Source organism: Centruroides vittatus, unplaced genomic scaffold (genome assembly GCF_030686945.1).
Source record: "Centruroides vittatus isolate TY-2023 unplaced genomic scaffold, ASM3068694v2 contig_767, whole genome shotgun sequence".
Lineage (NCBI taxonomy): Eukaryota > Metazoa > Arthropoda > Arachnida > Scorpiones > Buthidae > Centruroides > Centruroides vittatus.
Window position 1 is genome coordinate 1,407,843 of NW_027122496.1, and position 12,739 is coordinate 1,420,581.

General features: G+C 31.8%; 1 protein-coding gene across 3 annotated transcripts; it reads right to left on the reverse strand.

The window, feature by feature from the left end:
• Positions 1-1,561: 1,561 nt before the first annotated feature.
• On the reverse strand, positions 1,562-11,194 carry LOC136981546 (UV-stimulated scaffold protein A-like). 3 transcript variants are annotated; one of them, XM_067277855.1, is made up of 3 exons: positions 11,145-11,194; positions 8,699-8,815; positions 1,562-3,714 (listed from the first exon to the last, which is right to left on the reverse strand). In XM_067277855.1, the coding sequence occupies exon 3, from the start codon at positions 3,690-3,692 to the stop codon at positions 1,656-1,658; it is 2,037 nt and encodes a 678-aa protein (XP_067133956.1). In that variant the 5' UTR covers positions 3,693-3,714; positions 8,699-8,815; positions 11,145-11,194; the 3' UTR covers positions 1,562-1,655. The 3 variants fall into 3 exon arrangements, 1 of the variants encoding a protein (XP_067133956.1); XR_010881735.1 differs by lacking the exon at positions 1,562-3,714 and adding an exon at positions 7,214-7,297; XR_010881736.1 differs by lacking the exon at positions 1,562-3,714 and adding an exon at positions 8,228-8,276.
• Between the last annotated feature and the right edge of the window lie 1,545 nt (positions 11,195-12,739).

Consider the following 12,739-nt stretch of genomic DNA (forward strand, 5'->3'; position numbering starts at 1 on the left):
CTGAAGACTGGATGTCAAGAACATCTGATGATGGCACTGAATGTGTCTTCAGTCCTTTCATCATAACCCAACTAAGCCCATCTATACTACCTCCTGTTCGACGACAAATGGCGAGATCAATTCACAAAGTTCTCCATAAGAATCTGAGCTATGGACAGAAATTGAATATTGTTTACATGTCCTATGCAATGGATGGAGCCCATTTAGAAATGTATTAACAATTTGAAAAAACACTTTATGATTTACTTGATGTTATGCAAACATTTGAAAATAATCTAACTACAGTTTTTACTTTAATAAATTTTTGAATTTGTCTAAAGACTTCGTAGACACACTGTACGTTAAAATGTTATTGTATCTTTTTTATAAATATACTTCTAAAATTTCAATTTTTAATTATTTTATATTTTCCATCATAATTTTAAGTGTATGATAAAATGCAAATTCTAAATATTTTTATTCATCTCTCATTCTTGAAGAGAACTCTGTATTATAGTCTCCAGATTTCTATAAAATCATATAACCCAAATTTGATTATGAAAAATGTTTAAATGCCAACTTGATAATAAAGATGCTTCATCTTTATACATATTGTTCAGAATTACTAGAATTAGATTTGTATTCTATAACAACACCTTGTCTACAGTTCTAAAGCAATTCACCAAAAGATTTGGAACTTCATTAATTTATTATTCTATGACAAGTTTCAACTCTTCAGATAAGTTGCTTTACCAGAATACAGAATTAATCATTGTATGTGCTAGCAAATGCATTTTCTATCTCTTGTGATGTAGAAAATTAAATAGAAAAAATAACATTTTATTTTCATTTTTGGCTCTTTTTGCCATCAGCACCAAGGGCTTTTTTTTACATCCCTTGTAGTTTGACCAGACTGACAATGAGGACAACGTAAGATCAAGAATGAAAAACAATGGCTAGCATTTACTAAATATGCCAGTTCTTGTTGTAAGATGCAAAGGATACACTGTACTTCAATATGAAATTGCTGGGTGTTGTTGGCATCTTATCTATGGCACTGTGGTCATAGATAAGTGAATGTGGCATCTTGGGGCTCTTAATCTAGAAGATTAAAAAAAGCCTCAAGATGCCACAGCTACTAGCCCATAGATAAGATGACAGAATGAGATTGAGAGAGAGAGGGAGTAGGTTGACAACAGTAGTAGTATCTGGCCACAAAACAAATCCAAATCACTAAAAGGCAGTAACTGCACAGAAAATGAGTCTAATAATGCTGAAGAAAGAGTAAGGTCAAGACTAAACTTTACTTATATTTTCAATGTGATCTACAATTAGAAACTGAATATTATATTTTAACAGCAGACACAAATATCTATTCCGGAAATGTTTCTAAACAACAGGTTTATTTTAAATTATTTTATTGCTAAAAGTTTTAGTTGATCAGATTTATATTACTTTTCTATAGATTTTTTATCTGTGTTCTAATAAAATGTTTAATTAAATAATAAATATTGATATTGTTTCTTAATTTCAAGTAATGTATAATAATATGATTTCGTAAAATAAATAAATTTCATTAAAATATTTTTATGCAAATTATTTATTAAATAAATATTCTGTATAAATAAATATTGATCTTAATTACATACAGCATTTTAGAATACTTTTCAGTCTTACTACTTAAAAGCGTAAGCCCACTGATCTCCAAATTTATCGTCATATTTTTTCCTATCGATAGAATCCAATTGCTCGCAGATGTTTTGAACGGCTCTTTTATTAAATACTTTCTTTTCTAGCCTTTTTCGAACAGTGTTTTCTTCTTTAGTAATATCAGTTAAGTTAGGATATTTCTTTTTCTTCTTTTGAGAAGATTTTTTTTGTAATTTTTTTCTCTTTTCTGGCATTTTCAGATTAATACCAGTAGTTGCTTCTAAATCTCGTAACAATTCTGGATCTTGCCAATCTGGGACACTTTCCTCATTTGTTGATTCTACGTTTGATTTAGATTTTTCGTCTGAATTTACTTTATTTCCGTATTGGTCTCTCGGTACAATTTTTCCGTGAAAAGGGCATTTATATCTGTCTTTCCTGGGGCATAATTTACCACTTGGGAGAGGAGCTCGACAGCTCCATTTTACTGGAACAAATTCACCAGTAAAGTCTATTTTTCTCATTCTAAGAGCTGCTGCACCATCTTTTAACTGAAATTCGGTTACGTCAACCTGACTTGGCAACCAAAATTTATTACAGGGTTCGTATTTTATAATGGTTGGTGCTTCGAGTTTTTCGTCTTCCCAATGATAAAGATCAATATCGTAGGGTTTATGAGGTGCTTTAGAAAGCATTTCTGCTTTTTTTGCATCTACGTCAATGTCTTTACTACAACAAGGAACAGGGTCTTCTGCTTTTTCATTTTTTCTGTTTTGTAATTTTTGACCCATTTTTTCATATATTGCATGAAGATTCGATGCAGCTGTTGTAGGATCTTTTGTTTCATCGACATTATCTTTCACTTTTGTATTTTGTTTATTATTATTATTGTTAGTGGGTTCTAAACCATATTCATGTCTTAAATGAGGTGGAATTACAGTTTCTAAGCCTTCTTTTTCTTCTACAGTTATAAATTCCTCTTCCTCTTCCTCCTCATGATCATCATCCACAGAATTCTGCTCAGGTAAGATTTTTAGCTCTCTGAACTTTTCGATTTTAGTCATTAGCAAATTTTTTAAGTCTATCGCTCTCTTAAGTGAACCTGAACAATTAGATCCTTTTGTAAAGATATTTAACCATCTACCAACCATGGGCAATAAACATTTATTAATCTGAGTATAGAGATCTTTTAAATTTTCAATAATAATTAAAGTATCTTTGTTCATGTGAACACAAGGATTAATTACAATCTCAAGATTATAATTATCTTTCATATTTTTAAGCCCGTGATGTCTCATCATTTCATCAACTTCCAATTTATCTTCAAGATCATCTTTGTCATTTTCATTAGATTTATTAGATTCTTCTAAAATGCTGGAAAGCTTTGAAGTAGAAGGAGTTTCTAAATCATTGCAAAAATCATCAACAGTCGGAAACAGAAGATTGAAACAATTATCCATTTGATTTAAAACACACTCAATTTCGGGAATCTTATCTGTCATCTCCACTAAAGTTTTATTGACTTTGTCTTGGATAATATTTTCCTGACGTTGTCTAGCTTCTTCTTCTCTTCTCTGAGTAACGGCATCCTGTGCTTGAAGATTTGCAAAGTCAATTTTTTTACATTCTCTCAAAAAATTAAAACCAAGTTTTAAACGTTTATAATCTTCTCCAAATTGATCATTCCATTCTTGAACAAATTTTAATGTTTTAATTTTTAGGTTTTTTCCTATATTTTTAGGAGGAGGTAGCAACTTGTCTTTATTAGTTTCAGCACAGAGTTCCAAAAAATTTTGAAAATCTGACAGTAAAAGTTTACGAAAAACGTGTGACCTTTTGAATAACTCGTTAATCACTAACAGGGAACTGTAACGGATTTCCGAATGAGGTTTACAGATCTGCATCATAATCACGTGAAATGCATGATTGACGTATTCCTCGGACTTTTTGCAAATATTTTTCACTTTTTTCATCATTTCTTGATTTAATTCTTTATCTCCATTAGTCGTTAACTGTTCTAAATGAGCCGACAATTCATTTCGTAATTCCAGATCAGAAGCCATCTTGATAAATGTTATAAATACTCTGAAATAACAATTTTATATAATTAATTTAATTGCTACATTTTAAATTTATACTAAAGCTACTTTTTTATATCATAACAAATCCAGAGTTAAAGAATTTGAAAAATTCTATAAATTCACTTTAATACACTTTCATTCAATTTACTCACAGAATAAATTTATGTTAAATAAAATACTTTACATTCACTCTAGGAAAAAAAAGTAGAAAAAACTATTTATAAGGAAATTGTTTTATTCTGATACAACTAAAGTCACTTATTGAGCAGAACTCTACATAAGTCAGAAAATGTTTCTACTATCAAATTTTAAAGCAACTGCATGACCACTAAACATGATATTTTGCAAATATGTACAATAAAACTCAGCAAGGCCAATGTGACAAAACTGGAATTTTGGAATTTGATCTACGGGTCTAGATATTTGAGATCAAAGTTTGACATGTAAAATCTACAAGCCTATTGCAAGCTGGTCACATACTACATGTCATGTTTCCAATTGCTGTCAATTTACCCTAATCTCTAAAACAATTTTTTATCTTGATTGTATGATAGGCATTTAACATGCATAGCCTGAATGTTTTAACTGGTTACTGGAGTAGGTTAGGTTGCTGGACATACACGTGACATTTTAAATGTTTCGTTACATTTCTCTCAGTTATGATGTTGGACATCCTTCTCGTAACCTGTGTGTTTTAAACCGTTTTAGACAAAACATTATAAGTATGTTACCATATTTGTATTTTCATGTAAAGCTAAAACAGAAAAACCTAGATGTGGAGCTCAGTTTCATTTTCCTAGAAAATATCTAGTAATAAATATTAGAATGGATCAAAAATTCTTTGCCTAGTTTTTGCCAAATGTAAACAAAGTAATGTACTGTACAATATTGTGGCTAGAGATTCTCATAGTGCTACTTCCATCTGTCTGGACAAATAGAGAAATTTCTCAGTGAAAAACATGTAACATATGAATTGAAGACATTTGTTCATCTATGACTTAGCATTTGGTTAGAAAGTTACAATCTGGTAGGCATAAAAACATACATAAAATATTGGGGTAAATTCATAAATTGGCTAGATAATTACACTGAGAAGTAAACACAGAACTATCATGTGCAAAGCTTAAGTGAAGATATTGTTCATCTATTTATTTTGTAAAGTATGAATTCAATGTAAAATGTTTTGTTGGTAGTTCTTAACTCAAAACAGATCATAAACAATTGATTTTCCTGGCTTCTAAAATCGGAACTGTACATTTTATATAAAATTTTCAAATTATCAAAATACGGTAGAGCATTGATTATCCGATCCCCGATTAACTGACTTATCGATTAACCGATCGCGTTCTAGTCGGCAAATTCAAATGTCCGCTAGTGATGTGGCGCTACAATATTTGGTTATGTCTTGACTACTTTATTATTATTTTTGTTAAATTTTTGCATGTTTTAGCTGGCAGCACTGGCTCGACCATGAAAGGGAGGTTAGTATTTAAACCAAGCCTAATACACTATACTAATAATATATTTTTTCATACTTTTCGGTTATCCAACCAACCCCAGTCCCCAATTAAGTCAGGTAATCGATGCTCTACTGTAAATCAAATCAATAACAAAATCAAATACAATATGTTAAGTACAAAGAGTAATTAGAGCAGTTATTGTTAATTTTTCTTATTGACTTACTTTTCAATTTGTACTCAATCATATACAACCTTAAATAGCAACAAAAAGGTTCATTCACTGAAAAAACTAATGTTTTTGATCATTTTTAATGATCTTCATCAGGTTGATGTTCCAAAAATCAAACAATTATAAATACTAACAAACAGAACAATAATAACTGAATACCAAATGTGTTTAAATATAAATTTTATAATTGCCTATATCACTGTAAAATACACAAAAATGACAAAAAAATAATAACAAAAATGTGTACTGCATTCCATTGTGTAGACCTCAACAAGGATTTCCAAGCACCCATTATCATGTTTAGGTCCTTGTAGTTGATAGTTTCCCTTAATCATTGATTTATAGATTTTGAGGGTCTCTAAGATCTCGAAGGTATCTAACGTGGTGCTTTCTCAATTGATGGAGCTAAAGACACAAATTTAAGACAATAGCGAGGTTGAGGCCAAAGTTTTAAATGTGAAAATGTGTACGTCGGATGTTCAGCGCCACTTTCCTGTAAGCCTAGAAGATTGACAATGGCGTTTGGAATGTCGAGCGTGATTCCACTGACTTTCCAAGTACCATTGTCAAACTTCTAGGCTTACAGGAAAGCGGCGCTGAACGTCCAACGTACACGCTTTCGTGTTTAAAACTTCGGTCTCAACCTTGCTAATTTGTTTAGGTTATAATTTTTCAGATTACTGAAAATTCTCCACAGATTGGCAACTGAGAAATACTGTTTTGTATCACTAAATAATATAAAAACACTATATCTTCCATAAAATTCAAAATATCTAGAAAAAATTCCAACTTTTATTTGGTGATATTGTATCTGGCTGTAAATTGTGTGTCAATATAATATCACCAGATCAAAATTGTAATTTTTTTCTCCATTATAGTTATTTGTGAGATTTGGGTTCAAATCTTATTTTAGATATTGGTATTTATTTCTTTGGGAGAGATAATTGTGTAGATAGCTTTGATAAGAAACAACTATAATCACAATAGTATGCGACATTTTTTCTACTTAAATCATTCAATTGAAAAATTACACTATACAAAATATACCTGAAAGAAAAATAATATTAAAAAAAAATAATAATAAATATAGAAAATTTTTATCAAAATTATTTAAGAATGTAATATTTTCTCTCTCTAGTTACTGCAATCAATTCAATTTTAAATCACAAATAATCTAAACATGTCATTACTATTACTTGAACAAAATTCTATTAATATACTTATAAACTTATAGTTAACACACAAATAACAATGTATCGTAAATCCACATTCTCAGATGTTAAATTAAAAATATTCAAATTTGTTTTATTTTCTTAATAGTAGTCTTGCTGATGCATAATGTTGAATTCTTAAGAAATACAGCTACTATAGTCTGCACAGCAAAAGAGTAGACATTAATCGGTCTAAACTGGAAGGTTCTATGTCAGATGTAAAGAGACATGCAACTACCCCCTTGGGAGTTGAGACATGGATCTGATCTCTTTCATCTGTTTTTTGTTTTTAAATTCCAAAATGTTTTCATACCATTTTTATCATAAATAAAGCTATAACAACTGCCTTATAACATCGGGCTATATATCGACTATAATAATTATAAATTACTGATAAATTTGACCACAGGAGGCGTTAGGCACCATCTCTTATTAAAATTTAATAATTTTAGATTAATTAACTTATAGTTATACGGCAATAGTTATAGCTTTATTATAATGTTTCGGGTTCCGTAAGATGTTTATATTTGTTTATCATAAATAATTTCATTGTTTTCTTTTTTTATAAATTTTATTACTTAATTCTTAAATTACTCACATGCTGCTTTCTATCCCTTTCATCTGAAATACCCTTCCAGCTCAGGCTGACTCATGTTTATGCTTTCACTGTGCAGACTTTAGCAATATCTAAAATTAAAAGATTTAAAGAAATCAAAGTGAAAGATGCTATATGATAGAGACCGTCCATAAATTACATCTGCATTTTTCTTGAAATTTTTACTCCCTCTTCCTCCATTGTTCCAGTTTGTTCAAGTTTTCATAACCCCCCTCCTTGGACGTCCAATAAAACTCAACTCCCCTCAAAAACATTATGCATTTTATTATTCATAAAATGAAAACTGTAAAAAACTTAATGAAATAAAACAAATGTCCACTGAAGTTCAATCTCTCCTCTCCCACTTGTTGTAACCCCCTTCCTCTCTTGTAATGTGGATATCATTTATGGACAACCCCATACCTTTCATTTCATTCATTTGATTAAATTTGTTTTATTTTCTTCAATTCTTAAATAATAGATTAAGAAAACAAAACATTTAACACCTAAAAAATTGTATTTACAATGAATAATGTGTAGGAAAATAATTTTCGATATTGAAATGATACAGAAGCATTTAAATTCAATTCTAATCCACTCATTCAGATTATTTCAAAATTAATTTCACAATAAATTCCATTAAAAAAATGATAAACAAAATTAAAAAACGTTTTTCATAAATAAAGTTATTTTAATTATTTACTATTTTCAAAACATTTTAGCACATTTTCAGAATATAACAGATTTATAAATTCTAAAATATAGTTAATAAGTTAAACAATTTTAAAAAGGCCAACCATCAATTTTTTGGCATGCTTTATTCCAAAACCTTGCCCAGTAATGGTTTAATTAATGAACTGATCCAAATCATACAATAACAAGCACATTGCCCAATAAAGTTGCTTTAATACAGCTGGACAATCAAACCAATTTGGAGGTAATTTCTAGAATATATAAAACCAGATGGTTGGATTGGACAAGCAACACATGGATTATATGCCAAGTAAGGGAGGACATCTAACGGAAACTGGCATGAGCATCTGCAGAGGGGAGAATAAGGAGCATTTGTCCCTGGAATAAGTAAAAAATAATGCAAATTATAATTTTAAAAGTGATTGAGACATGTAACCTTATACCTAGGACACTTTGATGCAATACTGTATTCTACATCGAGTTCGATTGCGGGTACAAAGGGTCTACTTCTGGAAAAACCCAGAAAAATTCATTAATTAAATAAAAATATATTGATGTAATATTTTGTCTTCCAAGTTTTGCTCCCTGGAAAATTTTCTATAGATGCCCATGGAACTGGTCCCTATTTAGGTGTTATACATATGAAAAAACCCTGTAAACTCCACATGGTTAGGTTTAAACCTTCCACTAACTACCAATATTCTGTTGTGTATCCACTGTCACAGATAGACTTTCAGAGACAAAATTAAGTTATTTTGAATATACTTACTAATATAACAACAATTCTACACAATACTTACTATGGTATAACTTCTCTGCCTGTATTTATTTAACACAGAAATAAGGAGAAATCCTTTCTTAAAAAACTTCAATTATCTTTTTTCAAAATGCAAATGTCCAATTAGCAAGTCCACTATCTGTATTTAAATAGAATCAAATTAAAAATTTAAGAAATACATTTATATTTAAATTATGAATATATTTGCTAATAAAGACACTTACAATGATTTGGAAAAAATAAAGACAATTGAATTTAAAATGATATTTTTTTAGAACAAATACTTTTTAAAAAACTTGAGTGCTTTCACATTACATATATTCATTGTCAGGAATCAATGGAGTATGGAAGTGTTCGAGATATCGAAGTTTTGTCCCAAGAAAAGTAGCTCGAATCGGATTTACTTCCGAGTAGTTTCTCTAACACGTGTGTTACAAAATTAAAATAAAAGATTGAATATCATTTTTCTTTAAAATACAAGAGTTTTTAGCATCATTAAACACTAACCAGGATTTGTAGAATTAAGTGGATTTTGTAGAAAAATGTAACTTACTGATAAAAAAAAATTATTAATATATTTTAATTAGTTCATTTCCAACATTTCTAAACTCAAAACAAATTTATTTTGGCTAAATATTTGTAACTATTTCATTTAAAAATATGGTTAATGTTACCTATGGTAGCAAACATGGCGGCTCGTCTCTGAAACAGTGGAGACGCACGTTCTAACCTAACCTATTCTAATAAATTACAATAATTATTGCCAACTAAATTATTAGAATAGGGATAATTTATTAGAATAGGTTAAATTAGGTTAGAACACGTGTCCCCACTGTTTCAGAGATGAGCCGCCATGTTCGCTACCATAGGTAACATTAACCGAAAATATTTTTTAAGTGTATGAAATATGTAAGTGTAAAAAATACATTTGTTCACAATGTAAAATCAAATCCGGGCAAGCAATCTAAGGAACTTTTTACAGACCGTACCTCACCAGCTTCATCAGTTGTGGGTGAGCCCAGCCAAACCCAAAAGCACAACTAAAAAGCACCTCTTAGCACCCACAGGGAAGAGTCAAAAATGGATACAAAAAAGTATACATTAGAATATTCAATGCAATTCACTTATATTGGTACACTGCAGCTCCGAATCAGAAAGTCAGAACCTCATCACAGCCGTACATAGGTGACCAGACATCAAAGGACCATCCCCGGTTTTTCCCATTTCTAATATTTGATTATAGAATCAATCTTTGAATAGAGCAATTTTATTAACACTCCAACATAATATCCCAATTATAGATCAATAAATAAATAAATTTTAAAAAATAACCAAAGTTCAATCAGTTTTAGACCCTATTTTCAGCAGTTCCAAAACATGTCCCCAGTCAGACTATAAATGTTATAATTGGCCTACAGGAGTCAAAAAAGCGGGTGCACTATAGATTGCACCCTATGGAATTTCGGGACTTTGAGTATATATTTGATCTCAGGAGACCGAGACAAGTTCAACGGTACCCTACTTTTGGACCGGAGACAAAAAAATAAAAAAGTTATCATAGTTTTTAAGTTATACTTTTTTAATGCTATCATGCAGACGGCACTGTAGTTGCTAGTACCACCATCTTGCAGTAAAGTCTGCAAACCACGATGTGGGATTACGGTTAGGTTTGTTGGACAAGCTGCAATAGCAGTGCATAGTACTAGCCGACCGCGAGCGATAGCAAGCGTGTTGGTGGCCAAGGAGTGCAAGGGTGTGCGAAAAGGACTTAGCTCCAACTGCAGACGATCAGTGTGTTCGTGGATCGTCATCTGCCTCTGTCGAAGGTATATATGGCCGACTTGCCGGACTGCCTGTTAAACATGTGATAGGCTTAGTGGAGAGAGGGACGCGACTCCTGATCATCGCGCGATTGCCAAAAAAAGTATGATAACTTTTTTATTTTTCATCTCCGGTCCGAAAGTAGAGTGTCATTGAACTCATCTCGGTCCCGAGTTCAAATATATACTCAAATTCCCGAAATTCCATAGGGTGCAATCTATAGTATCCCCAAAAAAGTCAAAGGAATCGACGGTCTACAAGCAATCCTTTAAGAGATATATCCACCCCCAAAATAAGCCCATCCCAAATTTGGAGACCCTGGGTAAAATGTAAGTGATTCTAGAGGGTTGCAAATCCCTAACTCAGCTGCAAACTTACCCTTATATCACAATAATATATTAATGTTAATTAAACATTTAACATTAGGATTCAAACCAATGTTCAGTTTTTAACAAATCATATTTTGCATTTTACAGGGGGAAAAATAACCTGGAAACTTCACTTGCCATTATTTATTTACATCGGTATCTTATTTTAAGTGACCATTTAATATGAAAATATAAATGATCTCAAATATTATAGCGAATAAACGTCTATTCTCTTAAGTTTTAAACAATATTATTTGTATATAAATTGTTTTTAATTACCCAAATTCTTCGAAACTCTTAAAAATCCTACCATCGTACCTCAATAACTGATACCAGACCAGTGTTGCCAGAATTTAAATAGTCAATTTCAAAGTTAAAATATTTCACTGAGATAAATAAATAATTTAAAAACTAATCTTATTTAGGATTTCGGATGATATTAATTTTCTGTTATTTAAATGGAAGGTAGTTCAGTTACAAATAACAATTATTTTTTTTAGTTCCTTAGAGTTACCGTACGACGGCCGGAATGCCGAGCGATTAAGGTGGCGGCCTACGGCTCGGGGAATCTGAAATCGAATCCGGAAGGATCAAAAACTCCAGGAATTTCTCGAATGTTGATCCGTCCTGATACGTTGGACCCTTTATCTCATCACCCGAAGCCTAGCCGAATCCATAATGGGCTAACAAAGAAAGGTCCTCTTAGTGCTCACAGGGCGGAAAGAGTTTTTAAAAAAAACTACTGTCAAACCTTGATATAACGTCTTCCTGAAGAGGACTGCCAGATGGCCGTGATGGTTAACGGACCAGCGAACTCTATCTGCATTTGAACATAAAACTAATTGACAGTGTTCCACGACTTTTGAGGAATAATGAAATTAGTTTTGAGTAGGCCTATTACAAAAGTTTGCTTCTAGCCCATGGTATAATTATATTAATTATCAACAACCGTGAGGCAGATAATAGTGAGGGCTTATCACACCAATGATGGACACAAACGCTCGGGAATCAAAGTGAAGACGTTTAATAAACACAAAAATGACGAAAACAAAAGAACCCAAAATGCATTTCGGACTATTTTCCGATAGAAAATAGTCCCTCATCAGTTGGTATTAACTAAAAGTTTTAATATATTTAAAATTACACAAGGTGAAGATAAACTTAAAACTATGCCTAAAGCTATACAATATAAAGATGAGAACGTCGTTATAATTGTATGAGCAGTAAGCATCATCAGTGTATTCGGGTGTAATAAATCTTCATAGCGTTGCAGGTTGCCGTGACATATAGGGTGCTGATACAAAACAGTTCGTTGCTTACGAGATAAGACAGGCTACCGCATTTCGAGAATGCGCAGGGGGACAAAACGGTTTCTCGCGGTGGCCGCAGGGGCGCGGCTACACCCCTAAAGCCTGAGCGTTGCAACGGATAGAAAAAGCTTCTTAGCAGTGGCGTGCCGTCATTGGAAGCGGTGGAAGCGCCGCTTCCACTTTCCAATGACCTTCCCTTGTAGTTTCTAAAATATAAATTTTCATATTTTAACGTACTTTGAATTAATTAAAATTAATATTTTATTATAGCTGCATTATGTATCTTATTACAAATTTCTATTACATGTGAAAAAAACGATAAGATTGCTATTGTATATTCGAATATCAGTGGCGGAATGGAAGCGCTTACGAGACAGCTTCCACGGAGAGAATAACTGAATGGTGTAAAGCAGCCAGAAGGCATTGGCGCATGCGTCTTACAGAACACCAACCTCACCCGGTTTAGCTGGTGGAAGCTACATACATACTGTATAATGCTTCCAACGATTCTATCCCTTAGCCACTGGGTAGGGAGCTATCTGACTAAGTGAATTGTTTAAGATT

Excerpts from the sequence above, each read along its gene's own strand:
- LOC136981546 (XM_067277855.1), bottom strand. The coding sequence starts at position 3,692 with ATGGCTTCTGATCTGGAATTACGAAATGAATTGTCGGCTCATTTAGAA.